General features: G+C 37.5%; 1 protein-coding gene across 2 annotated transcripts; it reads right to left on the reverse strand.

The window, feature by feature from the left end:
* Positions 1 to 923: 923 nt before the first annotated feature.
* PACRGL (parkin coregulated like) lies at positions 924 to 13,301 on the reverse strand. Of its 2 annotated transcripts, XM_069854909.1 has the most exons (8): positions 13,199 to 13,301; positions 9,447 to 9,601; positions 7,894 to 7,961; positions 6,853 to 6,943; positions 5,951 to 6,085; positions 4,171 to 4,278; positions 3,061 to 3,141; positions 924 to 1,111 (listed from the first exon to the last, which is right to left on the reverse strand). In XM_069854909.1, the coding sequence occupies exons 2-8, from the start codon at positions 9,582 to 9,584 to the stop codon at positions 956 to 958; spliced, it is 777 nt and encodes a 258-aa protein (XP_069711010.1). In that variant the 5' UTR covers positions 9,585 to 9,601; positions 13,199 to 13,301; the 3' UTR covers positions 924 to 955. The 2 variants fall into 2 exon arrangements, with proteins under 2 accessions (XP_069711010.1, XP_069711011.1); XM_069854910.1 differs by lacking the exon at positions 13,199 to 13,301 and having other exon boundaries at positions 9,447 to 9,700.
* Between the last annotated feature and the right edge of the window lie 2,296 nt (positions 13,302 to 15,597).

The raw sequence follows: 15,597 nt of genomic DNA on the forward strand, positions 1-15,597 counted from the left end.
AAAAAGTTCTGTGGCAAATTTTGTTACTTCAATCAGTTCTCCCTTACAGAGTAACTCAAATATCCATAAAAACACAAACCCTGAACAATATTTATACCAAGAATTGTTAGGAATTATTTTGCAATGAAGTTAAAATACATTCACAGATGAACACTGCACCCTACATGGCTTGACAGCCAGGCAAGCTGGTTACTGCAGTCTTTGCATTGTCTTTAGCTCATATTCTTTTCACAGCTTCCTCATGCAGAAGTTTATTAGCTGTCCGGAACTGAATTCACAAGCTAGTCTCAAGCATATCTGTAGCATTACAGAACTCGATGCAAAGGAAACATGATGTAAATACTCCAGAGTTGCCTACTACCTCTAGCTCACATTCAGTAGGCCTGGAACTAGCTAGTTGAGCCAAACCTGGGCTGTGGCCTCTGCACTTTACTCTCCAGAACCTTTCCAGCTTCTCAAAACAATGTGCTGAGAATGCAGTGAGCATGTTCAGTTTTGCACCATATGCTACCTGTTCAGTGTGTTCAGCTTCATACCTTTAAAAACTGATTCTCAAGAAGTCTAGATGAGCTCCCATAGTTCTATATCTAACCCAGTAAGATAAACTGCATACAACGGTGCTTGCGGCACAAATGAAGTTAGGTGTTTCAAAAGGAGGTATACATGTCATTTAACACTGGTAGTTACTATTTAAGTAATTAAAGCCAAATTATTTTGCATGACATAAATATACAAAATACATTAAGCACTGCAGATCAATTGAAGGAAATTTTAATTTACAATAAAATAAGACTTAGTATTTACTCTGCTTTTGAAATAATACTTAGTCAATGCCATTGTAAGCACAATGCATATGCAAATAGCAGCCAATACAGAGAGAAAGAGTCTTCCAAAATTACGTAGCTACAAACTGATAGGACTTTTTCCCATTCTCCAGCATACTAAAGAATTGTGATTATTTCAAGAGACCATACCCCAAATAAGTAACAGTGATGTTCACAGGCAGTTTCTTTCCAAACTTCACCTTACAGTGCAAATCACTACAGTCTTCTTGTTCAGGAGAAAAAGAACAATAGGTTGGAATTTTACGTTTGATGATAGCCACAGTCGCCTGTTCATAAAAATAAAATTGATTTAAACAAAATAAGAAGCATTAGCACTACATGTGAGAGTACTCATATAGTCTATATAAACTGTATAATTCACAATTTTTGTTTACTTATCTTTGTCATTAGCAAATACTAGAAAGCTAACAAGTTAATATTTGCTGAGAAATTTACTGTCAAAAGTGTTGAAAATAATTAACTGAAAAATGGAGCATTGTGATAACTGATGATGGAAAGTAAACATCCAAGAGAAGAGATATGTAAACTCATACCCAAAACTGAGCATAAACATAGACATTAAATAAAGAGTGAGAGTCTGGAAGGGACTTCCAATAAAAGTAAGAATCATACACATTATAAGATTTAGAATAGAAATTTGATAAATTCAGTAGTTGAATTATGTAATATTCCTTGAAAGCACATAGTCTAGGCCTAAATTTTCAAAATACCAAATCAGATGCAAGTTTCCTTTTCTTGTCTCACTACATAATAATAAAAAAATCTTTCATTGTTGTGATGCTTCTCAAGTCTGCAATACAAACACTGCTACTGTCCTTAAATGAAGGTGAGTGAAAAAAGTGGTCTCTACTGATTATGTGGGTGCCTACTGATGGAAGCACAAAACTCTCATCTGGCAGACCTATATTTATGGTCCCTACTACTTTGTTTTTTCCAATACTTTACCGGTGGCCATTTAATGCAATTCATGCAAATGTTTATTAGGGTCAAGAAAGCAAATAATATTTTCTCTTCTAGATGAATATCCAAGCCAAAACTCTCTTATTTAGTCTTCTCTCCTCTTTTCTGCACAAAGTACAGTACAACAGAAAATGGCAACATAACGTTAAGCAGAATAGTCTGCCATCTGTTACTTAAAGCATTTTTTTTTTTATTTATAGCAATTGGAGATCTAACCCCTGGGTTAATCAGGGTGGGCTGGAATGTGAGTATCCAGTTTCTTCAGTAAGTGACCTAAACACTAAGCTATTAGTGGGAATGGGCAGGCATCAGCAATAACACAAAACAGCATCGTATTTAGGCTCAGCAAAAGGAATACAAAGCCTTCAGCCCACGCATATTGAAGCAAGACAAATATTCAGCCTGAGTCAGGTGTCAATACTCCAGAAGGGGCCAGAAGCTATTTACTAGCTGATACTAAGTGAATTCCTGGGTCATTCTTCATAGGTATCTATCGTATCCTGTGGTCTCCACAAGAAGTTCACATGCTTTACTCAGTATAAGCATCTACTTTCTAAGTGCTGCAATGCCCAACACAGTAAGAACTTTTACATTAAGCATCCTGGATCTTACCCTATGTACATTTGTCACACCAGTTCAAACCCTGGAAAAAAAATCAGTTTTTCCTTGCGAAATGGAGAATTTTCATGTCATTTAACCACTAAGTCTGCATATGCATCCCACCAAGGACAATAAAAAGTTCCAAGCAAATATCATGGGTAGGGGTCCATGCAGATGCATGCTTGCTCCCAAAAAGATCTGTCCTAAATGGGGCTTGGTGTGCTCTGCTGTAAGAGTCCAGCCATGCAGCTTCTTATGTAGGTACAGATCCCCCGGTATATATTATTGAGACATACTCCTCTATTCCCTGCTCAGAAATTAAAACAATGGAGAATACAAATGAAAAATGTGAGATATAAAAAATGGGAAAAAATAAAACCTAACTGGAAGAATATGGATGACCAGAGTATATTTAATGCCATTTCTATTGTCACTCAATACATCAAACAGACAAAACCAACTATTTTACTATGGACTGGAACACAACTCTGCTGACTGTGAAATCCTGTGTTTTATTCAATATGAATAGTTGTGACACGTAAAAAGAAGCAGTTTTCAGAATGAGGTTCTTAATGTGAAAGCCAGACATGGAAGTTGTTTTGGCAAAGCTCTATTCAAATGTGCAGATTACAGAACAAACATCTAGTTAACTCACCTTTCCACCATACTGCTCCAACTTCTGTAAAGCAACAGTAACTTTTTCTCTAAATTTCTTCTTCATTAATCTCACTGAAAGCTATTGGAAAAGTAAAATAACAATATTTGGTTCACAACACAGTACAATATATGCAAAGAGGCCTATGTAATTCTATTTTATTACTTTATTTCATCTTATCTTTGGAAAATTAAAGCTGAAAAGAAAAATCACGTTATAGGTTGTAACTGGTGCCAAAGTATGGAACTCAGTCAAGGCAAAAGCAATAAAATATTAACTGTTGAGACACACTAATTCAAAGGAGGCTCAACTGCTACCCAAAACTTACTTGTTTTTTGTTTTCTTTTAGCAAACTAATTTTAAAGTGGTATCAACTTTTAAAAAAAAGTCATTCTTAAAGTGCTAGCATATGAGAAGTTAACACATTTTTCATATGCACTTAATGAGATTTATTATAGTGAAAATAACTTTAAAAAAAACTACTACAAAACTACTACAATTTTTCTCATCTGCATTATCTTCTACAAGGTCCTTTTATTTTGCTATGAGTGTACACTGGAAGCAGGATAGATTGAACCATGAAAAGCCTGTCTGACAGAGGAAGGATGTCTACAGAAGGACTTAGTATAAAAATACTTTCCACAATTCCACTTTAAGCTTATTTAATGAAACTTCCTTGTGCAAAATTCCCATCCAAAATAATTGGGAATATTTACTGAAGTTAATTTATTGAAACTTCCAGATTTTTTTTTTTAAATATTCACACTTAAAATGCAGAACTCGTTCTGTAATAAACATAAACTTCTCTTCAAAACAAAGCATCTATTTCACCTCAGGCACGACGATGGAGCTCTTTCAAATAGTAGAGACAACACTTCCATTATTCTCCAATTTATGTCAACAGCAGTTTGCAGACCTTGCCATAACTTTATAAGTCATCATATTATTAAAGAATGATGGAATTACACAGAGTAATATATGAAGTAGTGTTTTTCATGGAACATGGACATGAAGCCCTTCACTTTATCTGTGCAGACCTTATAGCAAGTATCTCAAACAAAGTACCATAAAAAATGCAGATGATTATTTTGCTACAGAATTAAAACTTACATTTGTGAGTAGATGCTTAAGATGATCATTAAGAGATGGTCCAACAACAGCACTCAATTGAACTAAAGCGTCCAGTCCCCTTCCGAATACTTCATCATCTGAATGGGCCTTCAAAGAAGGAAAAATGAAAAGCCTCTCAGTAATATACAGACAAATACACAAGTTCTTCAAAAATGTGATCTTTACATTACAATTGTATATAGTATTTTTAAAAATTAAAACTACTGTGCAACTGCTAATTGTTGTAACATTATGTGTTTAGAAATACAAGTACAATATGACTGAATATTAGTTTCTATAGGTAACATTTAAAAATGAACAGATGTTTTTAAAGTAGACAACAAAAGAATTCACAAAATGTTTTGCATGTCTCATAAGACAATGACACTAATAATTTACTATTGATGAAATAAAAAATTCAGCAGGCAAAACAGTTTACTAAACCAAAACTTTTAATGCTTCACTGCATAACAGAAACAACCCTTCAAATGCAGGTATCTTGAAACTGAGAGACATTTTAGTTACAAATGTAATGAATTCAGGGTAGTTTCTGTGTAATTCATAACAACAAATGTCTTTGTTGAAGAAACCCAGGGGCCAATGACTTTCTGGTTCAATTAATTTAGTCCCCTGCCAACAACAGCTGTGTCACCTGCCAGGAATTATCCAGCTCTTACCTACTTCTAGGGTGCTTTGTCATTTTTATTGCTCCCACGCGAGGGTTCTTCTATGCCCAAGTTCTCTAATGGTTTTGTTATCTCACTCTTCTTTGAGCAGTGAAATTGATTCATGACAATTTATTTTGTTCTTGTACTAATACTGACCTTTATTTAAACAGTTATTTTTCCACTCTGACACTTGGGCCCTGAATGTTGGGGTTTTTTCAACTAGAAGTCATTGACTGCTTGTGTAGCAGAAGGTTTAACAAGACTTTATACCAAACCAGTGCGACAATGAAAATTAGCAGATGGGCATCAGTAACTAGAAGAACAGGCAAGAATAATTCTTCCAATTTTGTCTTCCAAACTAAATGAAAGATATTGATAACAGATAATTCTGATCTCCTATTACACCTCTGATCTGAGATCACAGAGTTTTTGAACTTTCAGACAACTCTATAAGACCAGAACTGAAACACAGATAGATTGAAGGGCAGCAAGTACCTGAACCAAGAAAGACCTCTGAAAGTTATGAAAAAGTTAAAAATATTTTTAAAATTAAGAATATGACCTCAAACACTTTAACTATATTCTTCCTTTTTCCTCACTGGCATATTTGGCTTTATCTTTGCAGCATACTCTGAATTTGTAAATGTAACAGGGAAGTATTTATTCTTGCATGTCCATTTTACTTCATCTCAATATTTTTTTTTGCTTGTTACTATGTGAATATATATAAAAACATCACCAATACATATATTTATTTATGCTTATATTCAGAACTTTAAGAGAACATTTCCTCAGAATTTCACAGAATCACTAGGTTGGAAAAGACCCCCAGGATCATGGAGTCCAGCCATTAATTTGCCCAAAGCTACTGTCAGACAGCTATAGGAGCTGCCCATCTGAATTTACACTTACAGACATACTTATCTAATAAAACCAAGGCAGAGTTAACATAAGAAAAAAAACTATTCCCAGCCCCCCCAAAGCCCAAACCAAAAGCCCATGCAACAGAGTTGTCACATAAGTATTTTCTGTGTCATTCTCAAAATCACAAGGGAAAGACAAAACAAAACAAAACAAATTATGAAAATCTCTGCATGAAGAGTAAGACATACCAATGCAGCCTTTAATGCTGGAACTAGGCGAGGCAACAAAGGAATTGCTTTTTCAGTAGCACCTTTAACCATCAGTAACTCTTTAAAACCTTCCTTTGAAATAAATGTGTAGGGATGTTTTGTCTCTCTTAGACCCTGTGCCAAATGTAAAACACATTTTCTTGAAAGTTAGCTTTCTTAAACACAAATACCTTTTAAAAGCTCACATAGCAGCAAGATAATGCTTCAATTTTGTTACATCAGTTCAACACATAAATACACTAACTCCACCATGTGGAACCATTAAGTACAACTCTGCTTACAGAATATTCTGATTAATTTTTCTCTTGGAACACTAAATATTTAAACTCACATTATAAACATTGCCAATTCAATCAATATTTGCCCTCATTACCTTTACTCTAACTACCCAAGGAAATTTTTCAACAAGGCCATGAACAAAAATAGGCTGTATTTGTAAATGGTTTACACTGAAGGAAAAAAAAAAGAATGGTGGTGAACTACAGAAGGAAACACAGTCCACCATACACAACCTCCTGCAACACCAAAATCTTGTAGACGTTACAAATATGCACTTCTAGTGAAGCCCCAATTGGCAGAACTCAAAGATTTAAAGGAATAAGGCTGAAGTCTTTCCTGTTTCCATAACAGAAACTCTACCTTACTTTAGAAATTGACAGTTTTGTTTAATCTTAGAAGAAAACAAAAAAAGCCACCTCTAGTGTATGCACTTTATTCCAACTGCCACACTGGATGCAACATTTATTTACACTCTTGAAACATATTTGGTGACATGTCAGAGATGACGCTGAGAAAACAGAAACCTGAACATAATGTATAGTATTTCACTTATTTAAAGGATCCTATTTCTGTATGCTTCACTGTGCAAGAAAAGAGTTTACCTCTGCCAGGGTTACAAGAAGAGGATCAAAGGGAACAGTTGCAGGAAGGCATTCCCATTGCAGTCTGTTCTTTACTGTGCCATGCATTAACCTATATAAAGAATAAAGTTTTAACAAAATAACATATAATAATATATAATCTATTGCCAACACTATTAACTTTAACACCAATTATTTTGTAATATTATTATAATGTTACACATAGAATTTCAACACATACTGCTCTCAGTGAAATGTGTAATGGTATTTAACACTGTAATTATTATAATTCCCAGATTTGACAGTTTCCAAAACTCTGCTCCCAATCACACAGGAATCAAAAAACAAAAGTTATAAAAATTATAGATCTTTCATACCAACAGAGAAGATGCTCCCTTTTAAAAGTTTCAATTACTCCTAAGATACAGATAAAGACTATATACTAGTGATTATTTTGTACATGTACATACACGTGTTAATGATTTTTTAATTTTTTGTTCAGTAATTCTGCATCCACTTGACAAAACAATATAGTGTTTATTGTAGGCAAATATATAACAGACAAAAGTAACTTAAAATACCACAAACTAATACTTACAAGTAGTTCTGTTAATATCTGATATTGCTGACAACTACAGAATTGCAATATTAATGTCCTACTACTTACTTCAGCCAAAAAAAAAAGACTGCAAGATATCTACTTACTAAAATGGCACTAATTTTATTACCATTTCTGTTGGGAGAAGTAAACACCATCATATGACAAAATCAATTTCAGTCATGAAAGAGGCTTAGCAAACTAAATCTACAAATGCCTAGCTATTCTTTAAAACTGCAGCTTCTGTATTAACACAGAATAAAAAAGAACCAAAAGAAGACAGTTTGAAAGAAATGGAGAATTACTTTCTGCTTTGAAAAGAGTGAAGCATCAGAAATCTTTTCAGAAATGAATGAAATCAAACAGCCTAAGTAAAAGATTAAACTTGAATTGATGTATTTCAATCTCTGTAATTCTACCTAACCATAATACAGTTGGTAAAAAAATAAACAAAACCAACACACCTGCATGGAATGCCACCTTTAGCATATATAACAGCAAATGCAGAAGTTGGTCGAGTATGAGCATCAAACTGTGAGGACAAAAAATATATGTGTTATTTATTCATAACAGTAATGTGTGATAACTATTTTGAATATGTTAAAACTGCAGTTTGCTAAAAAGGAACTTTCTCGTACGATTTTAAAACTAATCAGAAGAACCGCAACTATGGTGTGGAAAACATGCATTTGGTGCATTTATCAGAAAATTGCTTTTCAGAACTGTCTGGCTAGGAAGTTTTAAAGACGAATTAATAATGTAGAATCAGTGCTCTCCTGATGGGTTCTCTCCTTAATTGATTAAGGATCACTTTCCTGATGCTCTTATAGTTGTTATATTAGTAACATGCAAAAAGCAGATTTACTCTAATTCCATCTTGATCTGAGTACAGACAAAACTACAAGGTGGGAAGATGTGGGAGAAACACCAAATGTTGGGCAAGATGGTATGAGGGCACTGGAAATAAGCAGGAAGGTTCATACGAAGAAGGAAACTAGGAGCTTCATGGGAAGAAAGCCTGCACAAAGGTTTTTTTAATCACACACATGCTTCTTATGCATATGAATTATATATAATCATTCAGTGAATTATATATACTCATTCAATGCTACTTCCCAGATAAAACATCTTACTACAAAGCATATAGCAGGAAATTCTATGAAATCTTAATTTTTATCTTTTTGAGAGTCATTAAGACTCTTAAAATTGTGTGCGTGATTTGATGACTTCTTGGCTTAATTAAGTAGTTGTACTATTTGCAAAAAGGTCTCAAGAAAAATAATGCCCACATGAACGCATTTGGCCTCTGTTTATGGCAAATTAGTACCTCACAAAGTACTCCCATTTAGTTTGTTTGCCAAAAAGTCTGTGACATTACTAATTGTTTGGCTGATATGGCCACTGGTGAGCTTTAATCACCCACTCAAATCTAGTTTTCCAAGCACAGGACGTGCATGAAATCAACAACTTCTTTCATCAGTCTTCTCCTAGAGCCAAAATTCTCCCCAAAGTAGTGCATGCTCACAGTACTTCAGAGTTTCAAGTAATGCTCACTAGCAATTAATAGGCTAGATTTTATGAGTTCTAGATGATCTTCAAGATGCTACCTGATTCTTGCTTTCATTGCATAACTGAGCTAAGTTCTTCTAATGAAGCAGGTGCCAAAATTCATAACTATACAAAGACAAAATCCCTCAACTCTTTTTAACTTTTCATTCTACATCTCTTTTTAGAGCAAAAGTACATGAAAAAATAAAAAAAAAACCATCCAAGCCGTAATTGTAGCAAATCTCTTTTTTTTTAAAAAAAAAAAATAACATTACATCTTAGGCCTTTGAGTGCAGAAATTAGGGAAATCATGATTACTAACAAAAAATAGAAGAGTTAAAGTAATTTAAATTTACAATAGAGGACCAGAAAAAGTATGCCCTACATGTATTTCATGAACTAACAACAGTTCTTCCATCAAGAGATCCATTTTAAACAAATAAAGGGAAAACCCATCACCTATACATACCGGATCAATAGTTTTAGGATTCAACTTGTAACTAGGCTTTGGCTGTGGTTTACTTGCAGCTTCTGGAGAACATGAAAAAGTAGCTGCCTTGCTTTTCTGTACTGCATTCTTTGGTTTTATTTGGATGCCCAATGACATTTCCTTAACATTACTTCCTAGAATAGAAAAAGATTAAAAATATGAAACAGCGTTCATTCCTACATGACAGAATATGAGTGGTTAGAATCCCCAGGTCCAAAGACTGACATGAACAATCAATCAAGAAAATCTGAACAAGTCTACCAGAAAAAAAACCTTATATATCCTGAGGATAATTTTGACAGTCTCATCATTCCATCTTTCAAAAAGACACATCTCCCAATCCTGCACTGCTCCCCCTTGCTTCTGTACTTTGACAACTACAGCAAAAGTGAAATTAGCTCCGATCTGCCTTTAGGGTAGTCTACAGAAATCCAAGCAGCATCACAGCACTCAGCAGAACAGCCTAGAGCAAAATAGGCTGGTTTGGTACAGTTAGAGCAGAAGATAGTTAAAATTTGACAAATGGCCAGGATGAAGGAATGAACACAAGCCCAGGTAGATTCAGGACACAAAAGCCAAAGCAGAATCAATAAGGGAAAAGAACATAAATGTAAAGCAGCAAAAAAAACCAGAACACAGAAAATGAATTTTAATTCCAGTAAGAATGGAAGCATTTTGTTAAAAACAGTGCAAAGATAGCTTTCTGTATACATCCTTAAATACAAATTTAGGTACATACATCATCTAAATGTTCAAGAAGCACCTACACGTGTTACTATGTATGTATATAATTGGGATAAAATGTCCCTAATAAAAATAATAGCATACTGCCTATTTAACATAGCAAGCCTGATACTCTCATGAGTAATATGAATTATTTCTGAGAATAATTCCAAATTTTCAGAGAATTGGAATTGTTTAGATTGCAAAAGACCTTTAAGGTCATCAAGTCCAACTGTAAACCCAACACTGCCAAGTCCACCACTAAACCATATCCCTAAATGCCAGGTCTAAGTGTCTTAACTACTGTCAAGGATAAATATAGATCAGGGATTGCTGATAAATGATGGCAAGTGGCTGGGTGAGCAATTACAATGGCTCCCTCAGTAGTTAACATTTCAAATGTTAATAAAAGTATAAAGTGTGAAAGTATTAGTCTTCAATAGTATTAACGCTCAGTAATTTATGCTATAGTGTACTCTGGATGAAAAAAAACAGTTTAGTAAATAAGAAACTACATTCATTTAGTAAACAAGAGATTACACTAAATAGAAATGAGGACATTAGGAAGCCAGTTAAATAATGTACATAAACAAACATTGACAGAAGGATGGGCAGGGTGCTTGCCATCCAGACATCACCTTTTGCAAGCTGGAAACACCTGTTTTTGTCAACATGAATAAATTCCAAACTCTGAGATCTGGATGAACTAGAGGCAGATTTATTTTACCATGGTAATTCCACTCCCTCAACTCTATAAGCCACTTGCCCTAATCTCTATCAGAATCATGTACATGCAGTCCTTGATTATCTTGGTTCTTATACTTCCCTCCAGACAAAACTGCCAGTCAGGTACTTAAGTCATTATCTAAATTACTAAATCTTCAGGATTTTTTTCTGCTTCTATTCAGACATGATATATTTCATTAGAAGTTGTGAAACAACATACAGTAATGATTACCAAATTATCTAATATATAAATACTAGTCAAAATCGAAAATGAAAATTTAAAATACTTCTTCACTTATAATTTAATCAGAACCAGTGCCTCAAATCAGTTCACTCACTGTGTATCTTGGTTTCTCTTTCATACCACTTTCAGAATACACACTGTCTTTAGCAACAATCTTTTCAAAAGAAGAACTAACACACCACAATTAGAAAATTAAAAAACCTCTTCTGAACACAGTAAAAATTAAATGACCCTTATGGGAACTATTCTGTTCATAAAATGCAAATCTTTAAAACCAGAAATAAATTTAAGCCTTAGAAGCCAAACAATAACATAGAATTTACTGATTTTGTAAGTGCCAGCTTATTATCACAAAACTTTAAATACATTAGAACTAGAAAACACATTTACAACTGCAGAAAAACAAGAATCAAAATGATTTTATGCTATAAAAACACCAGATAAGTTCTTGACATTACCATTAAATATCACAAAATAGTGCTATCTGTGTCAACCTTTGAAACGCACAATTGCTCATAATGGGAACAGTTATCTTGCTAATGACAACATAAATATTTTTCTCAGGGAAGTATTTAGAAATAATTCAGATGTATTCAAACTCTTTTCTTTAAAAAAGTGATCAATATACATGCCAAAGACTTTACTAAGTTTCTACTTAACAATAATCTAGATGCATTTGAAAAGTCACTAATTGTACCATTGTTGCAAAAGAGTGCACTGCTTTGAACATCTTGATGGTAATCAATAAAGGACTAATACTTGTTTATATTAAATGGAACAGTAGGATTTGAGCTGAGTAAAAGACCAAAAGACTCATAATCTGAAGGAACCTCTTATTGAGACTGAAGGAGGACATACTAAAGCAGGCCTTGACATCAAGACTGCAAATTTATCAGAGAAGTATGTGGGAAAAATGGCCTTAGATGAACTATCTCATTGTACGCTCATATACATACAAAAACACACATGGAAGTAAAGGGCTTCCCACCTCCAAGAGCAGAGCCCTGCTCACTGAATACGCACAGTAGAAAACTTCTATGATGTAACCGCATGCAGCTTTATTACAATGATATGGAAATCACTAATCAATCTTTTATAGAGGGAAGTACCTGGCATATATTAGTTTTGTAACTTTTGCAATAAACTGAGTGCAGAGGCTCCGGAAGGGTCGGGCCACTTGATTTGTGGAAAGTCACTGAGAACCCAGACTTGTGCGATGCAGAAATGTTATCAATGTCTTGACTTGGCATGTGAAATTGGCTATTTGCATGACAAGTGATGAATCTGACTTTTCGGACAACCTCAGATAAAGTAAAAAATAAAAGATGTGACAACAGGTAGGAACAGTGTTAGCCCTTTGGGACAAATTGAAGACAGGAGTTAAGGACCGAGGTAACAGTTTTGTAAAAACAACTCAGAAAACACAGATCACAGCATCATTTGGGTTGGAAAGGGCCTTAAAGATCACCCAGTTCCAATCCCCCTGCCACAGGCCTGGCCACTTTCCACTGGATCAGGTTGCTCAAAGTCTCATCCAAACACCTTGAACACCTCCAGGGATGAGGTATCCACAACTTCTCTGGGCAACCTGTTCCAATGCCTCACCATCCTCACAGTAAAATTTTTTTTCCTAATATCTAAGTTAAATCTCTCCTTTTTCACCTTAAACCCATTACGCCTCGTCCTTACCACTGCACTAAGAGAAAAAAAAACAACAAAGGCAAGCCCCTCCCTAGCTTTCCTGTAGCCCCTTTAAGTACTGGAAGGCTGCTATAAGGTCTCCCTGAAAAATGGCTTTAAATAAGGAGCTTTCAGGCTTCAGAGCAAGATGAAAGGGCTTGTGTAGTCAGGAGCTGGTCAGAGTCACGCAGTCACAGAGAGATCAGACAGGAGAAGTGCAGCAGTGAATCAAACAAGTGTCCTATAAGGCTTGACACAGAAATCAACCGGCAGATGACAGATTTCAAGCAAAGGACAGAAATCTTTAAAAAGAAAAAGTGTCTTTAAAAGACATCTCTCAAAGAAGGAAAAGTGTGACCTGGAGGCTGGTTTCTGGCAGTCACTTAAGAAAGGCGGGAGGACAGTAAGTAGGCTGCTGTAGGCGAGGTTGCTCCCTTACCCTGGTGCCCGCCGAAGGGGCAACGGATCGGCGGGAACAGCAAAGCTCCGACAGTTACCACGCACCGACACTCGGGAACACGCCAGCACACCGAGAGTCCCGGCGAGGAGGGACGCTCCTCGGGGCCCTCTCCCCTCCCCACAGCTCCCACTCCTCGCGGGACGCCCAGATCCCGGCGGACAGCGATCTCCCCTCTTCTTAGGGGCTCCTCGGGAAGGGAAGGGCCGCCCCGCGCCCACGGTCGCACCCCGGCCCCGGCAGGAGGGCGGCTCCGCGACGCTTCCTCCCGGTTGTCATGGAAACTACGGGCACCCGAGTGCCCAAGATTCCTCGGGCGCCGCGCGTTGGTGGCGGGTGCGGGGGGGACACGCGATGGGGGACGGGGACGGTCCCCCTGGGCATCGCCTGCTCTAGAAGCGGAGGTGTTGATACACGGAGTAGTTAGCATTGCAAAGCGTGGAATATTTTGGTTTAAGCTAAAGTAGAGCTCAGTTTCATCTGAAATGACTGAATATGAGCCAGCAGTGTGCCCAGGTGGCCAAGAAGGCCAATGGCATCTTGGCTTGGATCAGAAACGGTGTGACCAGCAGGTCCAGGGAGGTTATTCTCCCTCTGTACTTGGCACTGGTGAGACCGCTCCTCGAATCCTGTGTTCAGTTCTGGGCCCCTCACCACAAGAAGGATGTTGAGGCTCTGGAGTGAGTCCAGAGAAGAGCAACAAAGCTGGTGAAGGGGCTGGAGAATGAGTCTTATGAGGAACGGCTGAGAGAGCTGGGGTTGTTTAGCCTGGAGAAGAGGAGGCTGAGGGAAGACCTCATTGCTCTCTATAACTACCTGAAAGGAGGTTGTAGAGAGGAGGGTGCTGGCCTTTTCTCCCAGGTGACAGGGGACAGGACAAGAGGGAATGGCCTCAAGCTCCGCCAGGGGAGGTTTAGGCTGGACATTAGGAAAAAATTCTTCACAGAAAGGGTCACTGGGCACTGGCAGAGGCTGCCCAGGGAGGTGGTTGATTCACCTTCCCTGGAGGGGTTTAAGGCACGGGTGGACAAGGTGCTAAGGGGCATGGTTTAGTGTTTGATAGGAACGGTTGGACTCGATGATCCGGTGGGTCTCTTCCAACCTGGTTATTCTATGATTCTATGATTCTATGAATAATTGTATTGTTTGAAAGCGTGGCAGAATGTCCCTCTGATAACGTGTCGTGTCTGCTTTTTTCCAGGCACTGTTCGTTCTTTGGAGGTGATGGTGTCTTGTGTTCGGTCTGATCTGTGCTGAACAGATGTCTCTTCTGCAATCACCTCTGTTTGCAGCCTTTCCCTGTCTCCAATGCAGGGTCAGGCAGAGCTGGAGCCAGCTCCAAATTAGCAAGAGATTTTCACTCTACTGAAGTTCATAACAACATTAAAATTAGTCCTTGGGAAGTAATGGAATATGCGTAAGATTTCTGGGAAAAGACATACACATGCATGTAAGTGGGAAATGTGTTCAGTCACCAGCTTTTGCCTCACTGCGCACAGTTGATGGAGATCGCTCCCTCCTGTCTCCTGTGCCCAATAAAGGATGCTCGCTTTCTAAAACTCCAAAACAAGTCTTAGAGAGTTTATTTGCTGGCATTTTAGCAACTTGCTAGGACCTGAAAGGGCTACAAAAAAGCTGGGGAGAGACTTTGTAAAAATGCATGTAGTGACAGGACTAGGGGCGCTGGGTATAAACTGGAGAGGGGCAGATTTAGGCTAGACATAAGGAGGAATTCCTTCACGATGAGGGTGGTGAGGCACTGGCACAGGTTGCCCAGGGAAGCTGTGGCTGCCCCATCCCTGGAGGTGTTCAAGGCCAGATTGGATGGGGCCTTAGGCAGCCTGATCTAGTGGGAGGTGTCCCTGCCCATGGCAGGAGGGTTGGAACTAGATGATCTTTAAGGCCTCTTCCAACCCAAACTGTTCTATGATTCCATGATTTTCAGTTTCGGTGCTGGTGGGTCTGCCAGGCCAGCCCGGTGCTGGGAAGTGTCAGGGGGATGAGGCACTGGCCTTGGCTAACCAGCGCTTCAGCATTTGCTGCAGAAAGTGTGAAAACCACGTTAAAAGAGCAGATTTTTTCCAACCTACCTCATATGCTTGTGATTAGAGTGGGATTGTAAATTTTCAGGTGACATTGCCACTCATTTTTATTCACTTTCTTAATAGCTCCCCAGGGCAAAAAAGGATTTGGGAGATACTTTGGTTTGCTTCTGACTTACATGTGACAGAAGCTTGTTTTTCAGGGTTGGGTCACATTCCCATTTGTGATCATTTTTGTTCCAAATACAATGATAGAAA

The sequence above is a fragment of the Phaenicophaeus curvirostris genome, chromosome 4, assembly GCF_032191515.1.
Source record: "Phaenicophaeus curvirostris isolate KB17595 chromosome 4, BPBGC_Pcur_1.0, whole genome shotgun sequence".
In the NCBI taxonomy this organism is placed as follows: Eukaryota; Metazoa; Chordata; class Aves; order Cuculiformes; family Cuculidae; genus Phaenicophaeus; species Phaenicophaeus curvirostris.